This window comes from Anomaloglossus baeobatrachus, chromosome 1 (assembly GCF_048569485.1).
Source record: "Anomaloglossus baeobatrachus isolate aAnoBae1 chromosome 1, aAnoBae1.hap1, whole genome shotgun sequence".
NCBI classification, from domain to species: domain Eukaryota; kingdom Metazoa; phylum Chordata; class Amphibia; order Anura; family Aromobatidae; genus Anomaloglossus; species Anomaloglossus baeobatrachus.
This window is the reverse complement of record NC_134353.1, coordinates 292,407,511-292,432,594: the sequence shown is the minus strand read 5'-3', so window position 1 is coordinate 292,432,594 and position 25,084 is coordinate 292,407,511. Positions and strand designations below refer to the sequence as shown.

The 25,084-nt window shown below is 46.1% G+C and overlaps 1 protein-coding gene across 1 annotated transcript in view; it reads right to left on the bottom strand.

Annotated features, from left to right (window-relative positions):
- MTTP (microsomal triglyceride transfer protein) overlaps positions 1-25,084 on the bottom strand; it is a 138,452-nt gene that overhangs the window by 93,918 nt on the left and 19,450 nt on the right. Inside the window, exons 2-3 of the mRNA XM_075350870.1 lie at positions 4,601-4,788; positions 3,970-4,113 (exon numbers count right to left, since the gene is read on the bottom strand). Of these exons, the coding sequence (XP_075206985.1) occupies positions 3,970-4,113; positions 4,601-4,788 (332 nt within the window). The remainder of the gene's footprint in view (positions 1-3,969; positions 4,114-4,600; positions 4,789-25,084) is intronic.

Genomic DNA, 25,084 nt, shown 5'->3' with positions numbered 1-25,084 from the left:
TAGGGAAACCGCTCCACGCCCAAACCGAGGTGACGATGCTCAGCTGAGGAAAATGGTAAGAAGGGTGTTGCAGCAGATGATACCAGGGGATGACTTAAAGGCATTCCTGTCTATGTTTGAGAGGGTGGCGGACTGGGAGAAACAGCCCTGAAGGAGTGGGCAGAGATTCTCGCACCATAGTTGACCGGAGAATGTCAAAAGAAGTGTTTTTCCCTGACCCTTCACAATGCCAAAGAGTAAAACAAACTCAAGACAGATTTTGGTTTGTCTATGTGTCCATGGCAGTCAAGGCACAATGGGTGCACCACTGGGGCTATCACAGGGACAAACCTCCCAAGTCCCAAATGTTTGACCTTCTGCACTTGGTACAGAAATGGCTGCAGCCATTATACAAACGACTCACTTTGTCTAGCAGGACCTGTGGTGAGGTCATACCCATATGACCAGAAGGGTCGGGGCCTCAGCCACCAAAGCAGGATACCAAGTCACATGGGTATGACCTCACCACAGGTCCTGCTAGACAAAGTAAGTCGTTTGTATAATGTTTAGGCTAATTCTAACAGAGGGAGGAGATAGCTATGAATATATGATCTGTTCCTTTGCAACTGTCACTCAAGAGGCTGCTCATTTTACAAATTTCACTTTCTTGGATTTCAAAACCTAAACATCCAAGCTGACCACTGCAGGTATGTATAGAATCAGCCTGATAGTGCCAGTATAGCAATGGCTTTAGGTTATATATGAAAATCCTGGTGATTGGTTCCCTTTAAAGGGAACCTGTCAGCATCTTTTACCGCCTCCCCAAACAATTTATATGAGCCCTTTAAAAGATAAGCCAGTCTATCTCTTTATGACCCAAAAGTGCAGCAGTAGAGAAAAATTGCATTGAAGTTCAGTCTGGAAGTGCATTGGTGTGTGACAAAGCTCTTACAGCTTCTCAATCTTCTGTATTATCTACCTAGAAGGCACCATACCCTGGTTCATTGGCAGGTTAGTGGCCAGTATACCAAAGCAAAGGACCTATCAATCAGCCATGGGAGGGTGCTGCTAGTTTAGGAATAAAGTGGAGGCTGAGGAGCTGTAAGTACATTGAAATACCCCAATGCACTTGAAGACTCAACCTCAAAATGCAATTTCTCACTGCTAGAGTAGCACTTTGGGGTCATAAGCCATCAATTGGCTTATCATTTAGAAAGCTATAGTCATATACATTTTTTTTGTTGGAAGGGGAAAGTAAAATTTGCTAAAAAGGTTCATGATAATGATTACCATTTTTTCCAATGCATGTGCCTTACTTAGAGTAACTTGCTTCTTTTGTCATCTGTAATAAGTTCTTTGTAGATTTTACGGTATATGCTAGTATTTTATATTTTGACACTTTTAATATTCCGTAAAAGATGTCTTTAGATAAAAAGGAAATAAAAGTTTTTTTCAGGTAAAATCATAACTATTTTATATATAACATATAGAAACTATTCATACAGTTTAGATAAAAAAAATGGTTGTCCATTACTCGGACAAACCCTTCTCAATCTCTGTTTCCCCCCCAACAAAAGAACAATAGTACTCCAGTGCTTTTCCCAGTGGTGTAAGCACTGGCTCTCTCAGGGATCATATGACATTGTTATGTCACACGATCCCTGGGAGAGACAGTTGCAACACCAGAGGTGAATACAGGTGTTGTTATTTTGTTGGTGAAAACATAGTGATAGAGAAGGGGTTGTCCAAGATGCTAACCTGAACGAATAATTTTTATGTCTTATATCATTAGTTATATTTCTACCTCCAAAACTTGAATTCCATTTTTATCTATAGACTTCTTTAACACAATAGGAGACGTTTTAAACATAAAATACTAGCAAAAAATAACAAAGAAAATTGTTCTATTATTACAAATGACAGAGGAAGCAGGTTACCCTATGAATAAGACACGTTTTGTAATAAGTTTTTTAAGCAATCATTAAACCTACTTTATACAAGTCCATGTGTCCATAAAGCAGTAGTTTTAGATTTCTTTGTCTCCAGGCACATTTCCACAGTATTCAGATAAGGCTTCACTGATTTGAACATGTGTCTTTTTTTGATTGGTTGTGTATGACCTTTATACAGGTATTCTATTTATTACTTTTATTAGGACATGCTGACAGGAGAAAGTTATTTTTATTGCACATTAATGTTTAACGTCTTCAAAGACTTAAAGTAGACCTTTTTTTAACATTTTTTAATGATATTAATTATATCAAATTTCCATTTACATTATGAATGAGACTGTTATTAGCATAGGAGGGTGGTGTACATATTCATTTCGCCTGCAAAAAATGCAGCATAATACTATGGGACCTGGTGTACAAGGCTCAGGACATGTAAAAGATTTGGCACATCTTCTAAATGGCGTGTGCCTCACCAGAAATCTGCATAAAGGCAAATGTGACCACGCCTCATTTCGCCCCCCTCTTCTCCCCAGCTCTGCCCATTTTGGCAGAGCTGATTCAAATAGGCATGAAAATAACAAAAGTTGCAATATTTTTGCACAACACCATATTGAACACAAATATTGAACATTTTTCAAAATACCCTTTTGAGCAAAAAATGTATGATTTATCTAGTTCCCTCTGCCAGGATTTTAAAGATGGCAACTTTCATCAATCACAACCCATCCTAGATTAGACATGCAGTTAGACAAACTGTATAAAAAAACCCTATCCGCTCGAGACAGACGCCAGGTCAGAGCAGCTTCCTGTCAGGCATCGTGAATGCACATTCTTCTGTTTAGTCAACCTGATAGAACACTAAGGCTATGTGCCCACGCTAGAATGTCCCTGCGGATTTTTTTGCCTGAAAATCCGCGACTTTCGCGGCAAATCCGCACCCGCGGATTTACCGCGGATTTGCCGCGGATTTTGATGCGGATTTTTTTTTTTTTTTTCCCCCATTCAAAGCCAAAAATCCGCACCAAATCTGCAGCAAACAATTGACATGCTGCAGATTTTTCCGGATCAAAATCCGCGGCAAATCCGCCGCGGAAAAATCCGCAGCATGGGCACAGCATTTCCAAAATGCCATTGAAATGGCTTGGAAGTGCTGCTGCTGCAGATTTTCGGCAAATCCGCGGTAAATCCGTGGCAAAATCCGCGGTAAATCCGCGGTAAATCCTGTAGCGTGGGCACATAGCCTAAGTGGACTAAAGGAGAAGATAAACACCTTTGTTTAGCTGAAGGAGAATGAACATCGTGCTTCATGCAGCCATCCTACTATCTTTTGAAATAGAAGATGAGTTGCACAGATTTATGGCCATTACCATCCTTGAAATCCTGACAGAGTGCAGTAGATAAAGCGTACCTTTTTGCTAAATAAAGATATTTTGAAAAATGTTCAAAAGGATTTTTCACTACTAGGACAACCACTTGTCATTTCCCATGTTTGGAGCCACTAACATTATAAAGCTTATGCTCACCTCCAGTGCCGGCACCATTCCTAGAGGGCTCATGTGAGGTTGTTATGTCACCCAAGCCCTGCGCCAACCAACAACTGTTTTACAGTCCATCAGACTACCCCCATAGTTGCAAGTGAATAGTATTTAGGAATGTGATAAATTCCCTTTAATCTCAGCTGTTCAGTTCAAGTACTTAAAGGGGTTAACTACCTTAAAAAAATACAGAAGCAAAAGGAAAGGTAAAAAAATAAAATTATGTATAACCAACCACTAAATTCTCTGGATCTAAAACTGGCCTTTCCAGTGGTCTCTGATAGGACAGAGATCGGTGATGTCCCGAGTTTGATATCTTAATCGTTGAAGCCTATGATTGGCTACAGTGGTCATGTGACTGGACTGGAATGATGCATCATCACTAGCATAGCCAATGACATCAGAACGCTCTTAACACTGGTGAGCATAGAATCTAAGATACCATGCATAGCAGGATTCTAAGGTCTCATCATATAATATGTAAAATTAATTTGCTTTCTTACCTTTCCATTAGTCCACTGCACAAGAATCGGTTTCTGAAGAATAGCAAGGTTAGTATCTCCAAATAGTTTTGCAGCATTGGTGTCAGTAAAAATATTCTGACCTTGTGGGCGTATGTATATACTTTCTACTTTAATATTTTTCATCTATAATGAAACAAAATGACTTATTAAGAAATGTTTTGAACTTGCATAATGGAAATAATCAGTTACACCGGTCTAGATTACAGCAGTATGGGTCTCTTTAGGCACTGGCCTATTCAAATACATAGGAATTGTCCTTCAGTAGCTGGTAGTGGCCACTAAGTTCCACTGCATAAACTATTTACATTCGGCTGGAGCTGGCAACAAAAGATCAGTAAGACTGCCTGGTGTTCAATCCCCATGGATCTGATATTGATTTCCCCTCTTTATTACATAACAAAATGTCCAAACTGACCAAGGAAATTTAGAGATCTCAATAGGTTCTAGCACTGGCCCATTGCCTAGTACATCTCATAATGGAGGACCTACTGGTGGACTTGTTTTCATGAAGGTGGTATAAAGAAGTACTTAAAACAGCGCAGTGGTTCATGTGTAGAACATCATCCCAATATCATTAAGACACTTGTACTATTGATTTAAGAAAACATACCGCAATCTTGATAAGTTGGTCATCTTTGTTGGTTGGGTTTCTCCATATCAAGTTGACTTCTACATCTGATAAAATCTTGTAGCCCACACTTTCCTCTAAGGATCCTTTTGGTTTATCGATTAGTACTTCCGTAGTGTATGCATATTTATATATCTTGTCATTGTTTAGCCTTGGACCCGCTGTATGTACTGGATTAAAAAGAGAAAATAATATTATAAAAAATGTATATATTGGACAGTGTCACTCCATTCTGTTCAGCCCAACCAATGTTTTCATTCATGCAACAAATATACACCAATGTGGCACATGTCACTTCAAAATAATATTTTTATATAGTTCAACAATGAGAAGCTTAATGAAAAATGTTGATTAAAAACAGTGCAGTGAACAACTATATGTCAGTGCAAACAGATGTAAGGTGAAGAAGCAGTCATGGCATCACTGTGGAATTCAACATTTATATCCATGGACCCTGGAAATATGGTTGTATTGTAACTATTAGTGGTATTTAAACTAAGGCCATGCTTAAATGGAAGCTATCATCACAAAAAGCACATTGTTTAAATCATATTTTTGTTACATGTATATAAAAAATGGCAATGCTTTTTTTTCCATATTATGATCCTAATTGAAGAACAACATTAGTAATCTTGCACTTTTCACAGTTGCTACTGAGTTTTATTTTGACTTAAACTTCCTGTCCTTTCAGGAAGAGTTTTCAGCAGGCTCCTTATCAACACAGGTAGGTTTACAGTGACTAGAAACTAGAGATGAGTGGGCCTGTTGAAGCTTGGGTTCTGCAATTTCAGCCGGAATTTACAAACAAAATTGCACATTTTGTAATTTTTTAATTTTTTTATTAATAAATACAAATCATATCAACTAAAATGTACCATTAACATGAAAGGGAACCTGTCAGGTGGACTATGCACCCAGAACCATGAGCAGTTCTGGGTGCATATTTCTAATCCCTGCCTAACTGTCCCTGTATACACTAGAATACATAAAGAGATCTTTAAAAAAGTATTTCTAAAGATCTTTTATCATATGCTAATGAGGCCAGCGACTAGTCACAAGGGCATTATTTATCCTGGCTAGTCGGCCCCCTTAGCATGTTAGCATGCCTCTGTGGGCGTACTAACATGCTAATGAATGCGCAGCGTCAGATGCATTGTCGCTCTTACCTCTGCTGCCACCGCTGGTTTTCGGCTCAGTGAGCAAGATCAGAATTCTGGTCATGCAAACTACACCAGTTTGAAGCCGGGACGCATACACCCGGCTTCATAATACACATACATGACTGGAAGTCTGGGACTTCTGGGGATACGCACTGAGCCGAAAACCAGCGGTGGCAGCAGAGGTGAGAGTGACCATGCTTCTGACTCTACGCATTTATTAGCATGCTAGTACGCCAACAGGGGCGTACTAACATTCTAAGGGGGCCAACTAGCCAGGGGAAGTAACGCCCTTGCGACTAGTCACTGGCTTCATTAGCATATGATAAAAGATCTTTAGAAATACTTTTTCTAAAGATCTCTTTATCTAGGCTACTAGACACTGGGATGGTTAGGCAGGGATTAGCAATATGCACCCAGAACTGCTCGTGGTTCTGGGTGCATATTGCACTTGACAGGTTCCCTTGAAGTACAACATGTGACGACAAAGAAGTCTAGAAGAACTGGAATAAGTTTAGGCGTCAGAGTTATTACTACATAAAGTGACATTGGTCAGAATTGTGAAATTCGGCTCTGTCAGTAAGGTGAAAACAGGCTACAAGCCTACGGGGCTAAACTGGTCATTTTCTGATAATAGCTTCCCTGTCAATATTTGCATTTACCATAAGGTATGACTTTAATTCTAGACCACGTCTTCTAAAGACATAATGATATTTCATTCAATAGGATACATGGCAAATAGCAATATTATATTTATGCCTCATATGTGGACCAATAGCAATAGTCACTACAATCCCAGTGTACTGTTCACGTAGTTGTGTTAAAGAGGTTGTAAGTTTGGACATTCCCTTTTTTTAAGCTTTTTGATAAGGGGCCAATGCTGGGATCCACAGAAATCCAATATTGAACCCCAATATTGAAAAGTCAGTATATACTATGTTAATTAGATTCATTTGTTTCAGATACTAGCGTAAAGAAAGGTCGTAGACATTTTTAAGTGCAAAATAATATTGAAATTTTAGGCCTCAGAACAAATATTAACATTATATTTATGGCTTTCTAGCCATCTGACCTCTATCAAAATATTTCAAGAGATATTGGTATTTTGTTCCTTCTTGTTGATGGGATGTGGTGGAGTCAGAGGTGCCTGGTTCATTAAGAGGCGTCTTGCCACAAATTAAGAATTAGACAAGCGGGCGTTGCCACTGAATTGTGTTTTCCAAATGGTGACATCAGAGGAAAATACATCTCAGTGCTATAGTTGGAGCTGTCGCTTTCGGGTTGTTGCTGAATAGCTCATAAGAGCATATTTACTGATCACCAATTGCATAAGAATGTGTGGTCTATAATTAAATCATGTCATAGTATACTGCATATCTTTGTAATGCATGCACAAGCAAGTGTCTGGGGCTAAGTCAGTGACATGCTAAGTATGCATATCTGTCACCTGCCCAGCATACTCTTCTGCTATACATTGAGAATACTTTATTAGGCATGTTGACAGAGAAACTTTTGTAAGCAATAAATTATTTTTGTTTACTTTTATGTTTTCCCATTTTATACATGGCTGTGACACTGCTAACTTACATTGCTTTGACACTGATTGAATTTCACATTCAGTAAATGGTGGTAATCTCGTAGAAAATTCTCAGGATAGTAAGGCCACATGGACAATATTTGGTGAGGTTTTTACCTCAGTATTTGTAAGCCAAAGCCAGGAGTGGGTATAAAATACAGACATGGTGAACGTACTTCTATTAGGCCATGTGCACACGTTGAGTTTTTCAGTTTTTTACCTCAGTATTTGTATGGCAAAACCATAAGTGGTTAAAAAAATGCAAAAGTAGTGCCCGTGTTTCTGGTAGGCCACGGGCACACGTTGAGTACTTGGTGAGTTTTTTTTTACTTCAGTATTTGTAGCCAAAACCAGGAGTGGAACAACCAGGGAAAAAGTAGAATAGACACACGGGCACCACTTCTGTATTTATTACTCACTCCTGGTCTTGGCTTACAAATACTGAGGTAAAAACTCACCAAATACTCAACGTATGAATGTGGGCTTAAAAGTTAATGAGCCAAAAGAAAACTTAGATGTGATAGTGTTATTATATAACCTGCACTCAGATGCACAATTGGAGAAGGGAATCCAAGTATTAGGAGTCACCCTCCTGCTCTCTAGAGGTTAGGACTGGTTGATATTATAAGTCAGATAGAAATATTCCATTAGCAATATACCTGAAGAAATACGTTAAAGGGGTGTTCCTATCTTGAACATGTTTGGTATAGCCACAGGTAGTGCTGGTCCCTGCATCTATTTCAACAATGGGATTCAGTTAGGTGCTAAAGGATTTTTAATGTTCAGAATTCCCATTTATCATTTTCTATGAGAATTCTGACCATCTCTCCACTGACAGCAGCATGCCACTGGGCCATGTACTTGAGATAGATGAAGATCTCACTGGTGGGACCAGCGTCTACAATACATTTATGGGATACTATTTGGATTTTATTGTATGAGATGGCAATGCCCTCTTAAAGAGTCAGTGTGCAACTACACCCATAGTCTATTTACAAGAGGGCCATTAGTGTGCGTATTGGAAGTGTGCTGCCCATTGAATGCCTTAGACCAGTGTTTTCCAACTCCAGTCCTAAAGGCCCACCAGCAGTGCATGTTTTCAGGATTTCCTTAAATTAATCACCTGCACAGGTGATAAATCCATCACCTGTGCAACGCTAGGAAATTCTGAAAACATGCACTGTTGGTGGGCCTTTAGCACTGGAGTTGGGTTCAGTTCCACTAGCGTTTTGCATGGGCGAGTGCAATCCGATAAAACATTGCATTGCTCTCACTCTAGTGCAAAACTATGGGGCAGTGTTCATCTGTGATTGAGTTTTCATGCCATAGCGGTATGCGGAATGAATGGCAGCATGCTGCGTTTCGCAACGAGTCTCGGCTGACGCACCCCCATACAAGTCTATGGGAGTGTGTGAAACATTGCAATGTACTCGCATGTAAACCGAGTGCAGTGCGATATACGCAGAGACAGGCAGCGGAGGAGATGGGGAGGAAGTGTTCCCTCCCTCTTCTCCGCACCTGTGATGCAATCGCAAGATCCCAGTCGCATGTGTGACGCCCTGGACTAGCCAGGTAGTCACATACATACCAACATACACACCCCCACCCTAGGCAGATACACCAGCCAAACCAAAAACCCTTGTTGCCTCCCTCCAGGGTCTGATGTCCACACCAGGTGGGGCGGAGCCAGGCGGTTGGCCCCACCCACCGAGGAGTTCACAGGCCTGGAGGCGGGAAAAGTGAGTTTAGCTCAGGAGGTGAAAGAGAGAGGAGTGAACACTCGGGTGCCTGGGTTGGAGCCCAGACACTAACAGCAAGGTTGGCAGACGGTGGTGGCCGTCTGCAGGAGTTAGTGGAGCTCCGCTGAGCCGTAAGGACCGGGGTCGGGCGACGGCCCTCCGGTACCGGACCGGGGAACGGAGTGAAGCTAAGCACACAGGCAGGGCCATCGGACCCCGACCAGGCTTGGAGCCGCCGTCAATAGTCAAATCCGAATGTGACAGGAACCCCAGGGGTTTCCCAACTACCAAGTCCTGATTGAAGGCAACCGTCTACCCAGAGAGGATATAGAGCCACCGCCACAGGCTAGAGATCCAAGGGCCAGCGCCTGCGGGCAAAACGGGCTCCTACGGCACCTATATGCCGGGGAGCGGACTACCGGTGGGCAACCACAGGAGTCAAGAACATTCTTAAAGGTGCAGGGAAAGACAGCCACCATCAGCCGTCTGGGGAGAGCACAACAACAACACTGCAGCCGGCTGCTGGACCCGTCCATCCAGCCATTTGGTTAACCAGAGACTCTGTCATTGTTTATCTGAGTGAGTACACCAGAGCCATCCGGCACCACGCTGCCCCTGCACCCCAGCCATCCGGCCTCCCCATTACTACCACCACCGGGCCCCGGGATCATCAACCCCCCTACCCACGGAGGGGACAACATCTCAGCTGCACCCTAACATCTCTCCCGGGATCCCCGTTATCAGCAGCGGTGGTGCCCTCATCACCACGTCCCGTGGGTGGCGTCACGAACAATCTCCCTAAACAAACTACCCCTTTTCACTCACGGGTGAGCAGCGCTGCTTGAGTTCCCGGGTCCGGTCCACCGCTCGAGCCACCAAGCAGCAGCAGCAGAAGCCCCGGACCCGAGCGTGGCGAGCCTCCACAACTTGGCGTCACGAACAGGATAGAACCGATCTACTTACCAGTAGAAGTGCGCCTTGCAGTCTCCGCCGGCGGCGTCCGGCTGAAAAATTGAGAGCGCCGCCATCTTTGGCGCGAAAATCTCCCGCTCGAGCGTCTTCCCCGAGCAGGGCAGGCGCGAAAGCGAAGCCCCGCCCCCAACAAGCGGAAGTGCTAGAAAGAACCAAGGGGGGGCGGGTGAAAGCCTGCCTAATGTAGCCGAGGGCATAGAAAGCGGGGACGCCAGGACTCTGCAACATATCCGGTTCCTGGAAGTCTGCCAGCAAGCATGTCCGTCCCGTCCGGTGATGCCGAGATTCCCGAGCCCACGCCAGGAACGGCGGCGTGGGTGGAAGCCCGGACCACACAAATGGGCTGTCGCCTCCAAACCCAGGTCCAATTCTTGATGGAGCGCTGGGTGGCCGAGATGGAGGAAGTGGCGGCGGCCGTGCGGAGACGCGAGGTGGAGGCAGTGTTGGAGGAGCGGGTAAGCGACCCACGCCCCTGTGTCCGAGAAGGACCGGCCACTGCGGCTGAGGGGCCCGGCCTGCGTCCGCTCACCCTCCTGCCTCCCCTGCCATCCGTACCGGTTGCTGTTGCCCCTCGGCTCGGTCCGCTACCCCCAACATCGGTAGCAGAATCTAGCCCGTCCGCCCTAGAGGACCGGCCTGGGGGCATTGTCCGGAAATGGCCAGTATCCCTTCCTCTGCCATGGAAGATCCCGCGGGAAGTGGCCGTCCATGACAAGAAGCCGTCGGCCCCGGAAGTGGCCGCACCAGAGACTGTTCCGGCCCCGGCAGTCCGCCCGGCCATGGAAGAACTGGCCGCTGCGGGCCCGAAGGCCCAACTGGTGAGGCCAACTGTCCCTGAGTCCCATGCCTCGGCTGAGGCTGCGTGGGGCCGCCGCTGCAAAGCAGCAGTTCAGGCCACGTCACCGCAGGACCCCCACAAGAGAGTACTGGTCGTGGCCAGTGTGGGTGCGGTCCAGCGGGGCCCGACCTGAGCGCAGGGGTCTGCCAACGCCCCTTATTGGGACAGGGAACCAAGCCAGTTGGGCCGGTAGATTGCTGCCAGGGAGCAGCAGAGGGCCGAAGTGATGGCGCGAGTGATTAAGGAGAAGGATGCACTCCGCCATGCCACCTTTCGGGTGCGGGGCCCGGTGTACAAGGGCCAAGTCCGGCAGTTTGACACACGGAGGGGGTTCAGTTTCATCTACGAGCCGGGCCTGGAGGTCGAGGTGTTTGTGGCCCGCCGCGACGTTAATTCGCACTTCCCAACGGGCCACCCAGGTCGCGATCTGTTGCCGGGCGACCTGGTAACCTACACTCGACACTGCGGAGAGAGGGGCTGGTTCGCCCTAGATGTCAAACAACGGGAGAGCCGCGGTGTACAGGTGCGGCCCCGGCCTCCTCCTCCACCAAGCCGTCCGGATAGCGAGCTGGAAGAGGTCCTGGATGAATATGACCTCAAATAGTGGCAGCGGCCCTTCGTTGCAACCAAGTTGTCCCCGTTGGGACCCTCAGCATCTTGTTTTCGAATGAATGAATCAAAATCAACCAAAGATTCACCTGATTGTCGTCAGTGATTATCCCGGCCGTTGCCGGCAAGTTGTCCCCGAAGGGACCCTATGTGTTCACCACCCACATGAGAAACTGCTCATGAACATGGCCGAGAACTGGCAGGCCACCCACGAACTAGTGGGCCTGTAAATAATTTTGTGGGCTGGTTTCCGTCCGTGCCGCCTCCGGAGAGGCAGATTGGAGGAAGGGCCCGCAGCAGAGCAGGCTGGGGCCCGGCCACCACCAGGACCGGTGGCCATCCTCCGGGGTCAGGGGTCCCCCTGGACGTGGGGTCCCCTGAAGTGACAGTCGGGTGCGAGACACCGTACCCGTTCCTGCTCGGGTAAACTGGATCAGGACTGGGGTAAAGGGGTGCTGCCCGTTTCTTAGGGGCAGCATCAAGGATCAGGTTATTTGGGTGGGGGAGCGGATGATCACGAACCCGTCCGTTTGAATAAAGTTGTTCAATATTTGAAACGTTAAAGCAATGCACCTCCCGTAAGGGAAAACCTGAATATACATATGTTGAATGTTTTAATTGTTATTTATCTTTTTCAATTGAGAAAAATAAAACCGATGATGGACGGGCAGCCCGCGGATGGTCTGCATTTTACCAAGGGGGAATGTGACGCCCTGGACTAGCCAGGTAGTCACATACATACCAACATACAGACCCCCACCCTAGGCAGATACACCAGTCAAACCAAAAACCCTTGTTGCCTCCTTCCAGGGTCTGATGTCCACACCAGGTGGGGCGGAGCCAGGCATTTGGCCCCACCCACTGAGGAGTTCACAGGCCTGGAGGCGGGAAAAGTGACAGTTTAGCTCAGGAGGTGAAAGAGAGAGGAGTGAACACTCGGGTGTCTAGGTTGGAGCCCAGACACTAACAGCAAGGTTGGCAGACGGTGGTGGCCGTCTGCAGGAGTTAGTGGAGCTTCGCTGAGCCGTAAGGACCGGGGTCAGGCGACGGCCCGCCGGTACCGGACCGGGGAACGGAGTGAAGCTAAGCACACAGGCAGGGCCATCGGACCCCGACCAGGCTTGGAGCCGCCGTCAATAGTCAAATCCGAATGTGACAGGAACCCCAGGGGTTTCCCAACTACCAAGTCCCGATTGAAGGCAACCGTCCACCCAGAGAGGATATACAGCCACCGCCACAGGCTAGAGATCCAAGGGCCAGCGCCTGGGGGCAAAATGGGCTCCTACGGCACCTATATGCCAGGGAGCGGACTACCGGTGGGCAACCACAGGAGTCAAGAACATTCTTAAAGGTGCAGGGAAAGACAGCCACCATCAGCCGTCCGGGGAGAGCACAACAACAACACTGCAGCCAGCTGCGGGACCCGTCCATCCAGCCATTTGGTTTACCAGAGACTCGGTCATTGTTTATCTGAGTGAGTACACCAGAGCCGTCCGGCACTGCGCTGCCCCTGCACCCTGCACCCCAGCCATCCGGCCTCCCCGTTACTACCACCGGGCCCCGGGATCACCAACCCCCTACCCACGAAGGGGACAACATCTCAGCTGCCCCCTACCATCTCTCCCGGGGTCCCCGTTATCATCAGCGGTGGTGCCCTTGGTGCCCACGTCCCGTGGGTGGCGTCACGAACAATCTCCCTAAACAAACTACCCCTTTTCACTCACGGGTGAGGAGCGCTGCTCGAGTCCCCGGGTCCGGTCCACCGCTCGAGCCACTGAGCAGCAGCAGCAGAAGCCCCGGACCCGAGCGTGGCGAGCGCGTCCCCTCCGCCCGCGACACATGACCCTTAGCTGACAGTAGAGGGTCATTAGCATATCGATTCCAATGCTCTCGCATCGGAAGCTATACGTTAGTGGAGCCGTACCGTTATAGACTGAACCTAAATCAGAGACATTATGTGAACAAAGCCTATATTACTATAGTCACATACAGGACCAACATCTCCTCATACCCACAAGTCCTCACAATCTCACTACTGTCATTGGGTTGTGCCCACCCCACCCTTCTCCTGTCCCTGATGAACTTAAATTAAGCCGCAGTACTGCCGGACCAGTTTTACGAGAGATATAATCAGGTATAAAAATGTATCCCAATATACTTTAGCCACTTATTTTTAGTGCTAAATGGTGGCAGCAAAAACGCTATCACCAACCTGAATAGTAACAGTAACACACTGGAACTGAAATCTGTCAGGCTGTGTTTCAGGAGGACCTGCCAACCTGCCCAGAAAGTCTACTATATATGGTAAAAGCAGAAGAGCCCTACGAAGGCTTGAGTCCATGATCCCAAGGTAGATTACACAGAATTAATGTTGCCTTAACTGCTTCCGTATCAGTAGGGATGTTTTGTTTTTTTTTAAATAATATGACTGGTAATGTCTTACAAAGAATATGTACTATGTTTTCTGCTGTATGTTAGGAGAAACTCTTCCTGATATTTACTGATAAAATTAATTCTAGTCCAATATTCACAGTTATATCTTCTGAAGGATTTGTGCTCTTCTAAATGAGATGTATTGTCAATATCAACGTGAAATGTTACTGTGTATTTACTGCAACATGACTCATGTAAGGAGACCGTGAAAGAAAACTCCAGGTCGTGTATATATTGCATAATTATTATTATATTTTTTCTTTAACTGTAATAATAATAAATGTTTAAATGTGTTGCAGGATAGTTAGTTTTGCTTGTAGTAAACTGACCCTGGGCAAGCTTGTACTACAACATACGGTAGTATGTCATATATGTAAACATACATGTCAGCATATACCAAATTCTCATATTACTTTTAGTGGTTAAGGATAAAAACTTATGATCTCTCCGGTCTGTCCACTCTATTTATCATGTCACACATGTGAATATAAGAAGACAGTAGGTGATGAGTACCCTAGTCCATCTGAACACTTCATATAACTACATATTAAGGTTTTTCTATTTATCTTTGTTTTAAGATTCCATCCGGTAAAACCAAGTTCTGAATATAGCACCAATTCAGAACCAGTAGGTATTTGAAAAGAATTCCAACATGTACAATTAGTATAGATATAGCAACATGTGATATTAAAACTTAACCTTTAATTGGGTTATTTAAAATAGATATACAAACTGTGATCCAAACACCATTAAAACCTGGAAATGATGGAACCAAAATGTGCTGTGTGTATCTATGGCACCATCATTTACAGAAAAGGGGGGGAACGAGTAACGTTCACCCAAATGAACAGCACCGGAGACGTGCTGAGTTTTACAACACACAAATAGCTGATGTGGTATCACTGATTAGACGGATGCTGTGTAAGTGCAGCCTTCAAGGATGAGTGTATATACAGGAAGTAGCATGCCACTCGACAGACAGAATATTGTCACTCAGCGTCATCAACACCAGACCAAAAAGTAATGTGAATGTCCCACTATAGAGCTAAACTAGTGTGATATGCTCCAACAGGGGACAACCAATACTCATGCACCATGACAAACAATGTCCAAGAAATGGAGACCTCATAATACATATACCCTGCTCAATACCGACAGCGGCAGGGGGTCAGGGACAATAGGATGTCATATACAGTGTAATATTAGGACCACTTAAAGTGGAACCATCTCACCCAGTCCTTTTGTCGGTGAGGTGTCGTCCTTCTCCAGTGCTGCTTGATCCAAATACCGGCACGGGGGGAGCAGTGGCTTGGTCACTGGCCCTATCTAGGATACCACTGACCCTTAGATAATCCACAATAACTCCCGCCCTTACAAGGGCAGTCCACAGCTGGCCCTGTTGTGGCTGACCCTAATAACCATCAAGCAGGTGACTCCCGACGCGTTTCACAACAACTGCTCATCAGGGGAGGCTTGGAACACCTGAAAATCGTGGTTTTGGCTCAAACTTGGAGCTCAAACCTGTGTGGCCTGGTATCATTGAAGGTGTACGATGTACTGAGGTAATTAAAGGGGACCTTAGTCCCACCTCCCTTCCCCAAATTGAAGGAACCGCCCAGCATGATTATGTAAATGATGCGGCGGCAATAATGAAAACCTGGATGATATGTAACAACTCAACCCCACATCGTGAGGGCGATATGATAAGTTTGAGCCAAAACCACGATTTTCAGGTGTTCCAAGCCTCCCCTGATGAGCAGTTGTTGTGAAACGCGTCGGGAGTCACCTGCTTGATGGTTATTAGGGTCAGCCACAACAGGGCCAGCTGTGGACTGCCCTTGTAAGGGCGGGAGTTATTGTGGATTATCTAAGGGTCAGTGGTATCCTAGATAGGGCCAGTGACCAAGCCACTGCTCCCCCCGTGCCGGTATTTGGATCAAGCAGCACTGGAGAAGGACGACACCTCACCGACAAAAGGACTGGGTGAGATGGTTCCACTTTAAGTGGTCCTAATATTACACTGTATATGACATCCTATTGTCCCTGACCCCCTGCCGCTGTCGGTATTGAGCAGGGTATATGTATTATGAGGTCTCCATTTCTTGGACATTGTTTGTCATGGTGCATGAGTATTGGTTGTCCCCTGTTGGAGCATATCACACTAGTTTAGCTCTATAGTGGGACATTCACATTACTTTTTGGTCTGGTGTTGATGACGCTGAGTGACAATATTCTGTCTGTCGAGTGGCATGCTACTTCCTGTATATACACTCATCCTTGAAGGCTGCACTTACACAGCATCCGTCTAATCAGTGATACCACATCAGCTATTTGTGTGTTGTAAAACTCAGCACGTCTCCGGTGCTGTTCATTTGGGTGAACGTTACTCGTTCCCCCCCCTTTTCTGTAAATGATGGTGCCATAGATACACACAGCACATTTTGGTTCCATCATTTCCAGGTTTTAATGGTGTTTGGATCACAGTTTGTATATCTATTTTAAATAACCCAATTAAAGGTTAAGTTTTAATATCACATGTTGCTATATCTATACTAATTGTACATGTTGGAATTCTTTTCAAATACCTACTGGTTCTGAATTGGTGCTATATTCATACTTTGAACAACTTTGATATGGCTAGTTTTCTTTCTGGAGAGTTCAACACAGATCAATGGCTCGAGGACGCTAAGGGGGTTTTTTCGGATAAAGGTACTATCCCAAAGAAATACACACCCACCCTTAATGGTGCTTTCAAAGATCTGACCAAAATTTATAAGGACCAAATAATCTCCTGGTGGGAAGTGCAGAGTCTAGAAAATTATATTAGAGAGGGAATAGTGCCAAGAGGATTACGAATTACCCTTAATCCAGGAAATAGGTTTAGAGCCCCTGATTTTATCAAAAAGTGGGAAAGGGAAGCGACTGATTGTGCCCTTAAGTTGATGAAGCTCCTCTTGGAGGAAGAGAGACAGAGTTTATTAGGCCTGAATGATAGCCTGAGGGAACAGATCTCCCTCGTAAAAAAATATTCTGGCGAGGCTGACTTCACTAAAAAAGAGAATAATCTACAGAATACAATAGAGCATTTCCAATATCTGATAAAGGACCGCAAGCATAAACAATATATGCGGGATATCCAAGATTTCCGTGAGAACAAGGCATATCTCTTTTTGACCAACAGGACTCTCCAACCTCAACAACATTTTGATATTTCCTCCACCGATACTGAGGTATCTGGTTGTGAACAAGGTGGTGGGGGATTTAATCAGCGTGGCAGAAATCGGAATAGAGGGAGAGGTCGAGGACAGAGGGGGAGAGGCAGATCTCAACCTTTGCATAGTGCCCCTTTTTTAGACAGTGTGTACCCCCTGAGGAATCGACTGGGTGCAGCGAGAAGCCAGGAGCAAGCGTAGGCCCTAAAGTTATCAACCTGTCGTCCCGTCCTCTCAGTGTAACTGAGACGGCGGTTCTTGAAAGGGGACTCTCCTTCGTCCCTACAACAGACTTTGACCTCTTTTCCTGTATTAAGGACTTAAACTTATTCGCACGTAAGTTGAAGTGGAGAAAATTCTTCAATACAAAAGACAACAAACTTAGCGAAGAGTTAGGTATCCCTCCTGACATGCTACCTGACGTGAGATTGTTGGATAGTCTTTCTGATATGAACCCTAACCTTTCTGGACAAGGCCCTTTTTCCGGGTTCAGAAAGAAAAGCACTAAAATGCCACCGGTGCAGAACGATATGTCGACAATAGACATCTTCGTGAATCTGGTATCCAGAGATTTAAAGCAAATGAGTGAACATAATGTTTTTACACACTACAACTGCACCAAAGAAGAGGTCGTGGCCATTCGGGCCTTGGAACAGGACCGCCACGTTGTCATTAAACCCTCCGACAAGGGTGGCAACGTGGTCGTCCTGGACCCGGCACAATATCTTGGAATGTGCCATGAACTTCTTTCAGATAGAGAAGGGTATGCTATTCTGAAGGATAATCCTACTGCTTCCCTGTTGTCCGATTTGAAAAACCTATTGGATAGGGGTCTTGCCGAAAAGGTGATTGATAAAAAGGAGCATGAGTTTTTACTACCAGACCATCCCATCATGGCAACTTTCTACGGCCTACCCAAGGTCCATAAGGGACTTAGTCCATTGAAGGGTAGGCCCATTGTTTCCGGGATCGGTGGGATATGTCATAACCTTGGCTCATACGTGGATGTGATCTTGAGACCCTTTGTGGAATCCCTCCCTTCCTATACAAGGGACACCACTGACCTTCTCTTGAAACTAGACGGTATTTCTGTGGGTGAGGACAGAATGTTGGTCAGCATCGATGTTGAGGCACTCTATTCCTCTATTCCCCATCATATGGGGCTTAGGGCAGTAGGACATTACCTCTCTATGAGAGGCTGCCAATACCATCTTCACAACAAATTCGTGCTGCAAGCACTAGAATTTTGTTTGAGGAATAACGTCTTCACTTTCAATGGGAGGTTCTATCACCAGCTCAGGGGCACCGCGATGGGGAGCCCTTGTGCTCCCTCGTACGCTAATTTGCTCCTGGGCTGGTGGGAGGAGACTATTGTCTTCTCCGAGGAGGGTGATGGAGGACTAACATCTGACCGGATCGATCTTTGGGCGCGCTATATCGATGATATATTCATCATATGGCGCGGTACCCGAGACAATCTGGTGATATTCATAAACCAACTGAATGACAACGAGATAGGTCTCCGCTTTACGTTTGAGGCGGACCCTGTTTCGTTGCCATTCTTGGATGTCCGCATCAGGAAAACAGAGGATGGTTCCTTAAGCACGTCCACCTACAGGAAGCCGACCGCCACCAATTCCCTCCTGAGGTGGGATAGTAACCATCCGGCCCCCCTCAGGAGAGGTATCCCCAAGGGGCAATATTACAGGATTCGTCGAAACTGCTCTGAGGACACTTCGTTTATGACGCAGGCGAATGACCTCAGGATGCGTTTTCTCGATCGAGGTTACCCCCAAAAAGTGCTGAGTCAGGCTTTCAAAGAGGCAAGGTCCAAAAATAGATCCGACTTACTAAAAACCTCTAAGAAGGAGGTAGGTGAGCCAATCACTCGATTCATTACCACGTTTTCTAACGGTGCCAATCTTGTCAGGAACATCTTTGAAAAACATTGGGCAATCTTGACAATGGACAGTGACCTGGAAACATCAGTAGGTCCCCATCCTCAGGTCACCTATCGAAGGGGGAGATCTTTAGGGGATAGATTGGTCCATAGTCATTTTATGGCACCCAAGCAAGAAACGTGGCAAAAGTCTAATTTGAAAGGGTGCCACAGATGTGGCGATTGTGTATCATGCTCTTCTATCTCACCTGGCAAGACCTTTGTATCAAATGTGACACGGGAATCTTTCAACATCCGGGATTTCATAAATTGCCGGACTAAGGGCATCATATATAAGGCAACGTGCATATGCGGACTTGAGTATGTCGGTAAGACAAGGAGAGAGTTCCGTAGACGCATTGGAGACCACATGGGAGACATTGAACATGACAGGGATACTTCCCTTGCACGTCATGTCAATGTCTCTCATGGGGGTAAAAAGGATGCCATAAAATTTATCGGCATTGAGAAAGTTGAAAAGCCAATCAGAGGGGGAGATTGGGACCGGTTGATCCTGCAAAAAGAGGCAAGGTGGATCTTCCGGCTCAATACGGTCTCCCCGGCTGGCTTGAACGAACAGCTCAATTACGGATGCTTCATCTAAATTTCTCCCTCATCTGTCCCCGTTTCTCTGTTGTTCCCCTGTTTGTATCTCTAGCTAATATCAACTGAATTCCCTTATCAGATCACACGTGATCTTGATATCCTGTTGGGATTTAATATACACATGATTGTCTACACAATCTCTTTATATATCACTTTTATCTCACTAACATGAGTACAGTGATCCCCTTGTCCCCCTCCCCCGTTCTCCATCCTCCCCTTTCTCAGACCTCATTTTGGTTACCCATACGAATTTGGCATTATTGTACTGGTTTGATGTCACTGGATGGGATTGCTTATGTGATTGGATTTCTGAGTCTAACTTTTCTATCACGTGTATCTTTATATCCTTTCGGACGCATCATCATGAGTATATGCCATATGGGTTACCTGTATGTTTATAGGTTGAACGGACAGGATGAGTACAACGAAAATGTAACCAAACTCCCCCAAAACCCCCCCCCCTTTTTCATCAAGGGGACTGAGGTGCGATCATGCATTTCATTTTTCCCTTATGATATAGGAGCATTGCAATCCGTCTGAGTATCCCGTAATGTGTATCCACACGGGTTTTTCCCAACCATTTAATGCGGGCTACAGTGCTAACAATACGCGCCCTATTTTGCGACCAAATATGCACTATCAAACATGTAGTTTCGTGCTTTATCTGTCCGGCCGCTATCACGTGATGAGCACCTTGTGCGTCACGAAGTGGGCCGGGAGACCGATATCCTGTAGACGCCCCCTTCCTCTGTTGGTGACGTCACCGGCCGCGTGACTGATCATGTGACCGGCGAACCAGGAAGTCCTGCGTTCCACAGGCCGCCGCATATTGATGACGAGCGGTCGGGCTCTGCATGACGCGACCGATCTCTATTGGTCCTCACATTTCCGATCACGTGACTACTCACGTGATCGGACTACCAGGAAGTACAGCGTCCTTCAACTGGATTACTAAATGAGAGGGAAATAAACGTGTGTCCTTTCTGGTAAGAGCTATGTCTCTTTATACCTAACGGATTGCATCTTACTGCATCTTATTTTGGTTAGCGATCATCATATCGCCCTCACGATGTGGGGTTGAGTTGTTACATATCATCCAGGTTTTCATTATTGCCGCCGCATCATTTACCTGATGAGCAGTTGTTGTGAAACGCGTCGGGAGTCACCTGCTTGATGGTTATTAGGGTCAGCCACAACAGGGCCAGCTGTGGACTGCCCTTGTAAGGGCGGGAGTTATTGTGGATTATCTAAGGGTCAGTGGTATCCTAGATAGGGCCAGTGACCAAGCCACTGCTCCCCCCGTGCCGGTATTTGGATCAAGCAGCACTGGAGAAGGACGACACCTCACCGACAAAAGGACTGGGTGAGATGGTTCCACTTTAAGTGGTCCTAATATTACACTGTATATGACATCCTATTGTCCCTGACCCCCTGCCGCTGTCGGTATTGAGCAGGGTATATGTATTATGAGGTCTCCATTTCTTGGACATTGTTTGTCATGGTGCATGAGTATTGGTTGTCCCCTGTTGGAGCATATCACACTAGTTTAGCTCTATAGTGGGACATTCACATTACTTTTTGGTCTGGTGTTGATGACGCTGAGTGACAATATTCTGTCTGTCGAGTGGCATGCTACTTCCTGTATATACACTCATCCTTGAAGGCTGCACTTACACAGCATCCGTCTAATCAGTGATACCACATCAGCTATTTGTGTGTTGTAAAACTCAGCACGTCTCCGGTGCTGTTCATTTGGGTGAACGTTACTCGTTCCCCCCCCTTTTCTGTAAATGATGGTGCCATAGATACACACAGCACATTTTGGTTCCATCATTTCCAGGTTTTAATGGTGTTTGGATCACAGTTTGTATATCTATTTTAAATAACCCAATTAAAGGTTAAGTTTTAATATCACATGTTGCTATATCTAAAACCAAGTTCTCCAAAACCTAAGATTCTACATATACATAATATCATTCACTCAGGCAATCCAGAGTGAGAAGGGAGGAGATTCTCTCCTTTTCCAATAGAAGGAATACATGAATGTACTGTTTTGACAAAATGCCTTAAGATGTCTCAAAGTGATGGAGAAGACAATGTAAGGGAACTGGAGGTACTATCAGTCATCCAATCTAAGGCCTGTTTCACACGTCAGTGAAAAACACAGACGTTTTTCACTGACGTGTTAAAAATGGATATGTCCCTCCGTGTGCCGTGATTCATGACACACGTGGTTTGTCCATGTGCAATCTGTGAGATGTGATCCGTCATCCGTGATTGCACATGGCAATAAACTCACCTGTCCCCACTCCTGCTGTCCGTGGTGCTGAACTCTTCAGCTCTGCTGTGTTTTCGCCCCCACTGCAGCTACTTCTGGGCCGGCTGTGGCTGCATAAATGAATATGCATGACAGTAATTAGCCGACTCTGAAGCAACAGCATGCAAAGGCCGGAGACAGTGTCGCTGGAGAAGGTGAGTTAAAAATACTTTTTATTTTCAATGTCCGTGTTTTTCTGGTATGTGTTTCATGGATCACACCATAGTGTGGTCCGTCGGACATCAATGATGCCAGAAAAAAATGGACATGTTTCCATGCGGCAATCACAGACACGCGTGTACGCTGCATGGAGACACGGTCAGTGAAAAATCACTGATGCGTGCGCAGACCCATTGATTATAATGGGTGTGCGTATGTCCGTGATTCTGGTACCAGAATCACTGTGTGAAACAGGCCTAAAACTGTCTCTACCTGTTCTGGCCTCGCCGAACTCAGGCCTATGAAAGGACACAGAACATCCTGTGGCCGGCGTGCACCAGAGGAAGGTGTTTCATTTGGACACAGCAGGCATAGATAGACGCATTTGTGCCGCCCCTGCAGCGGTCGAACCGCTCGAATCCGGGGGTGATTATTCGTGGCTCGAGGGTCTCCGGACCTGGGGGCTAGGGGCCACACTCAAATGGAAAGGGTGTATTTACAGGGGATTTGGTACAGTTTATGATGCCACCCATGGTGTACGGTAAGTAGAAGTACCGCCGCTGCCGTTGGGAGTACCCGAGGTGATGGAGTGGGGCAGCTAGGTGACGTTGCCCTCCATGGGTAGGGACAGGCCCCGAGACTCGGTGGGATGCAGGGGTCACTCAGGTACTCACTCAGTCAATAAGCAGCCGCTGACAACCGGGTAAACCAAATCTTGGGGTATCGCTGCCGCTTGATGGGAGCTCGTCCGGGTCCCGTCCCCTATAGAGTTGCCTGGTGATCCGTGACCTGCCTCCTGGCACTAAGTTTAACTTCAACGTGGTGGCCCAGTAGTCTGAAACTTGCCTGGCCCCGCTCCCCACTGTGGCTAAGTGTGGGAGCCTGCTCTCAGGACTCACACTTGCAATTTCCTGGACCGTTTGTTTGGAAGGCCCTATCCCCCTCGCTGCACTAGTGCCTCGATTCTGGAGCAGGTGGGAACAGATCATAAAGGCTCCGTTCTCCTCAGGTTAATTACCGGGTTGCCTGAAGTGTCTCCCCGACCTAGGGTCCGTGTACGCCGCCGTGCCTTCGGTCCCGGACCGGTGACAGTGCCAGGCTGCTGACAGTCCTCCTTGACAGGTCCAGGCACCTAGCCGCAATCCCCTGTGACCGGGGGTCCGACTCCTCTAGGTCCAGACCACAGTCTGCAACCTAGACAGCTTCTCCTGGGAGCCACCACTCCCAACCTCCTCTCACTCCTCACTACAGACTACTCACTATACTACTCACCTCCCCTCCCTGACCTCCCAGGTGGGCGACTCTATTCCACTCAAGCTGTCCACTGGTGTGCCTGGTGGGTGTGGTGCAGTGTGTTTCTAGGATTTGATTTGCTGTTGTAGGCAACACCATAAGATAGGGACCCAGAACCATGAGGGACTTGGAATACTGCACGGAAGGGCAGCTTGTGCAGTACCCTGTGACGACCTGATAGTCCAGGGGCGTCACACATTCTCTCCCTACAGCAGCTACACCACCAACATCAGCAGCACGACAGTCAAGTCCACTATTTGCTGCTCTGCTCATGTTTTTACCACTCAAAAAAAAATTACAAGTAGAGAAGAGACTGCATTAGGGCTGGGTGTACCACGCTGTATTAGGCCTCTATGGACCAGCTGTATTAGACTATGTGCCCATGTTGCGTTTTTGCATGCGTTTCCGCAGCGTTTTCAACTGCAGTGTATTAATGCCAACATGCATGCGTTTTGATTTCCAAGCAAAGTCTATGAGAAATAGGGATTTCTTGTGCGCACCATGCTGTTCAAAACGCTGCTTTTAATTTGCATAGTTTTGGGCAAAAACTCAGCGTTTAAAGAAGCAGAATGTCAATTGTTTTTGCCACTTGAGCTGCGTTTTGATAACATTAGAGTCAATGAGAAGATGCAAAACGCATTCTACATCAAAATCCTAGCGTTTTGCATGCTTTTTGGATGCAGAAAACATGCGTTTTTGACAATTTATTTGCATGCATTTTTGACATTATATTAAGGGCATGATACAGTCAGGGCCAGAAATATTTGGACAGTGACACAAGTTTTGTTATTTTAGCTGTTTACAAAAACATGTTTAGAAATACAATTATATATATATAATATGGGCTGAAAGTGCACACTCCCAGCTGCAATATGAGAGTTTTCACATCCAAATCGGAGAAAGGGTTTAGGAATCATAGCTCTGTAATGCATAGCCTCCTCTTTTTCAAGGGACCAAAAGTAATTGGACAAGGGACTCTAAGGGCTGTAATTAACTCTGAAGGCGTCTCCCTCGTTAACCTGTAATCAATGAAGTAGTTAAAAGGTCTGGGGTTGATTACAGGTGTGTGGTTTTGCATTTGGAAGCTGTTGCTGTGACCAGACAACATGCGGTCTAAGGAACTCTCAATTGAGGTGAAGCAGAACATCCTGAGGCTGAAAAAAAAGAAAAAATCCATCAGAGAGATAGCAGACATGCTTGGAGTAGCAAAATCAACAGTCGGATACATTCTGAGAAAAAAGGAATTGACTGGTGAGCTTGGGAACTCAAAAAGGCCTGGGCGTCCACGGATGACAACAGTGGTGGATGATCGCCGCATACTTTCTTTGGTGAAGAAGAACCCGTTCACAACATCAACTGAAGTCCAGAACACTCTCAGTGAAGTAGGTGTATCTGTCTCTAAGTCAACAGTAAAGAGAAGACTCCATGAAAGTAAATACAAAGGGTCCACATCTAGATGCAAACCATTCATCAATTCCAAAAATAGACAAGCCAGAGTTAAATTTGCTGAAAAACACCTCATGAAGCCAGCTCAGTTCTGGAAAAGTATTCTATGGACAGATGAGACAAAGATCAACCTGTACCAGAATGATGGGAAGAAAAAAGTTTGGAAAAGA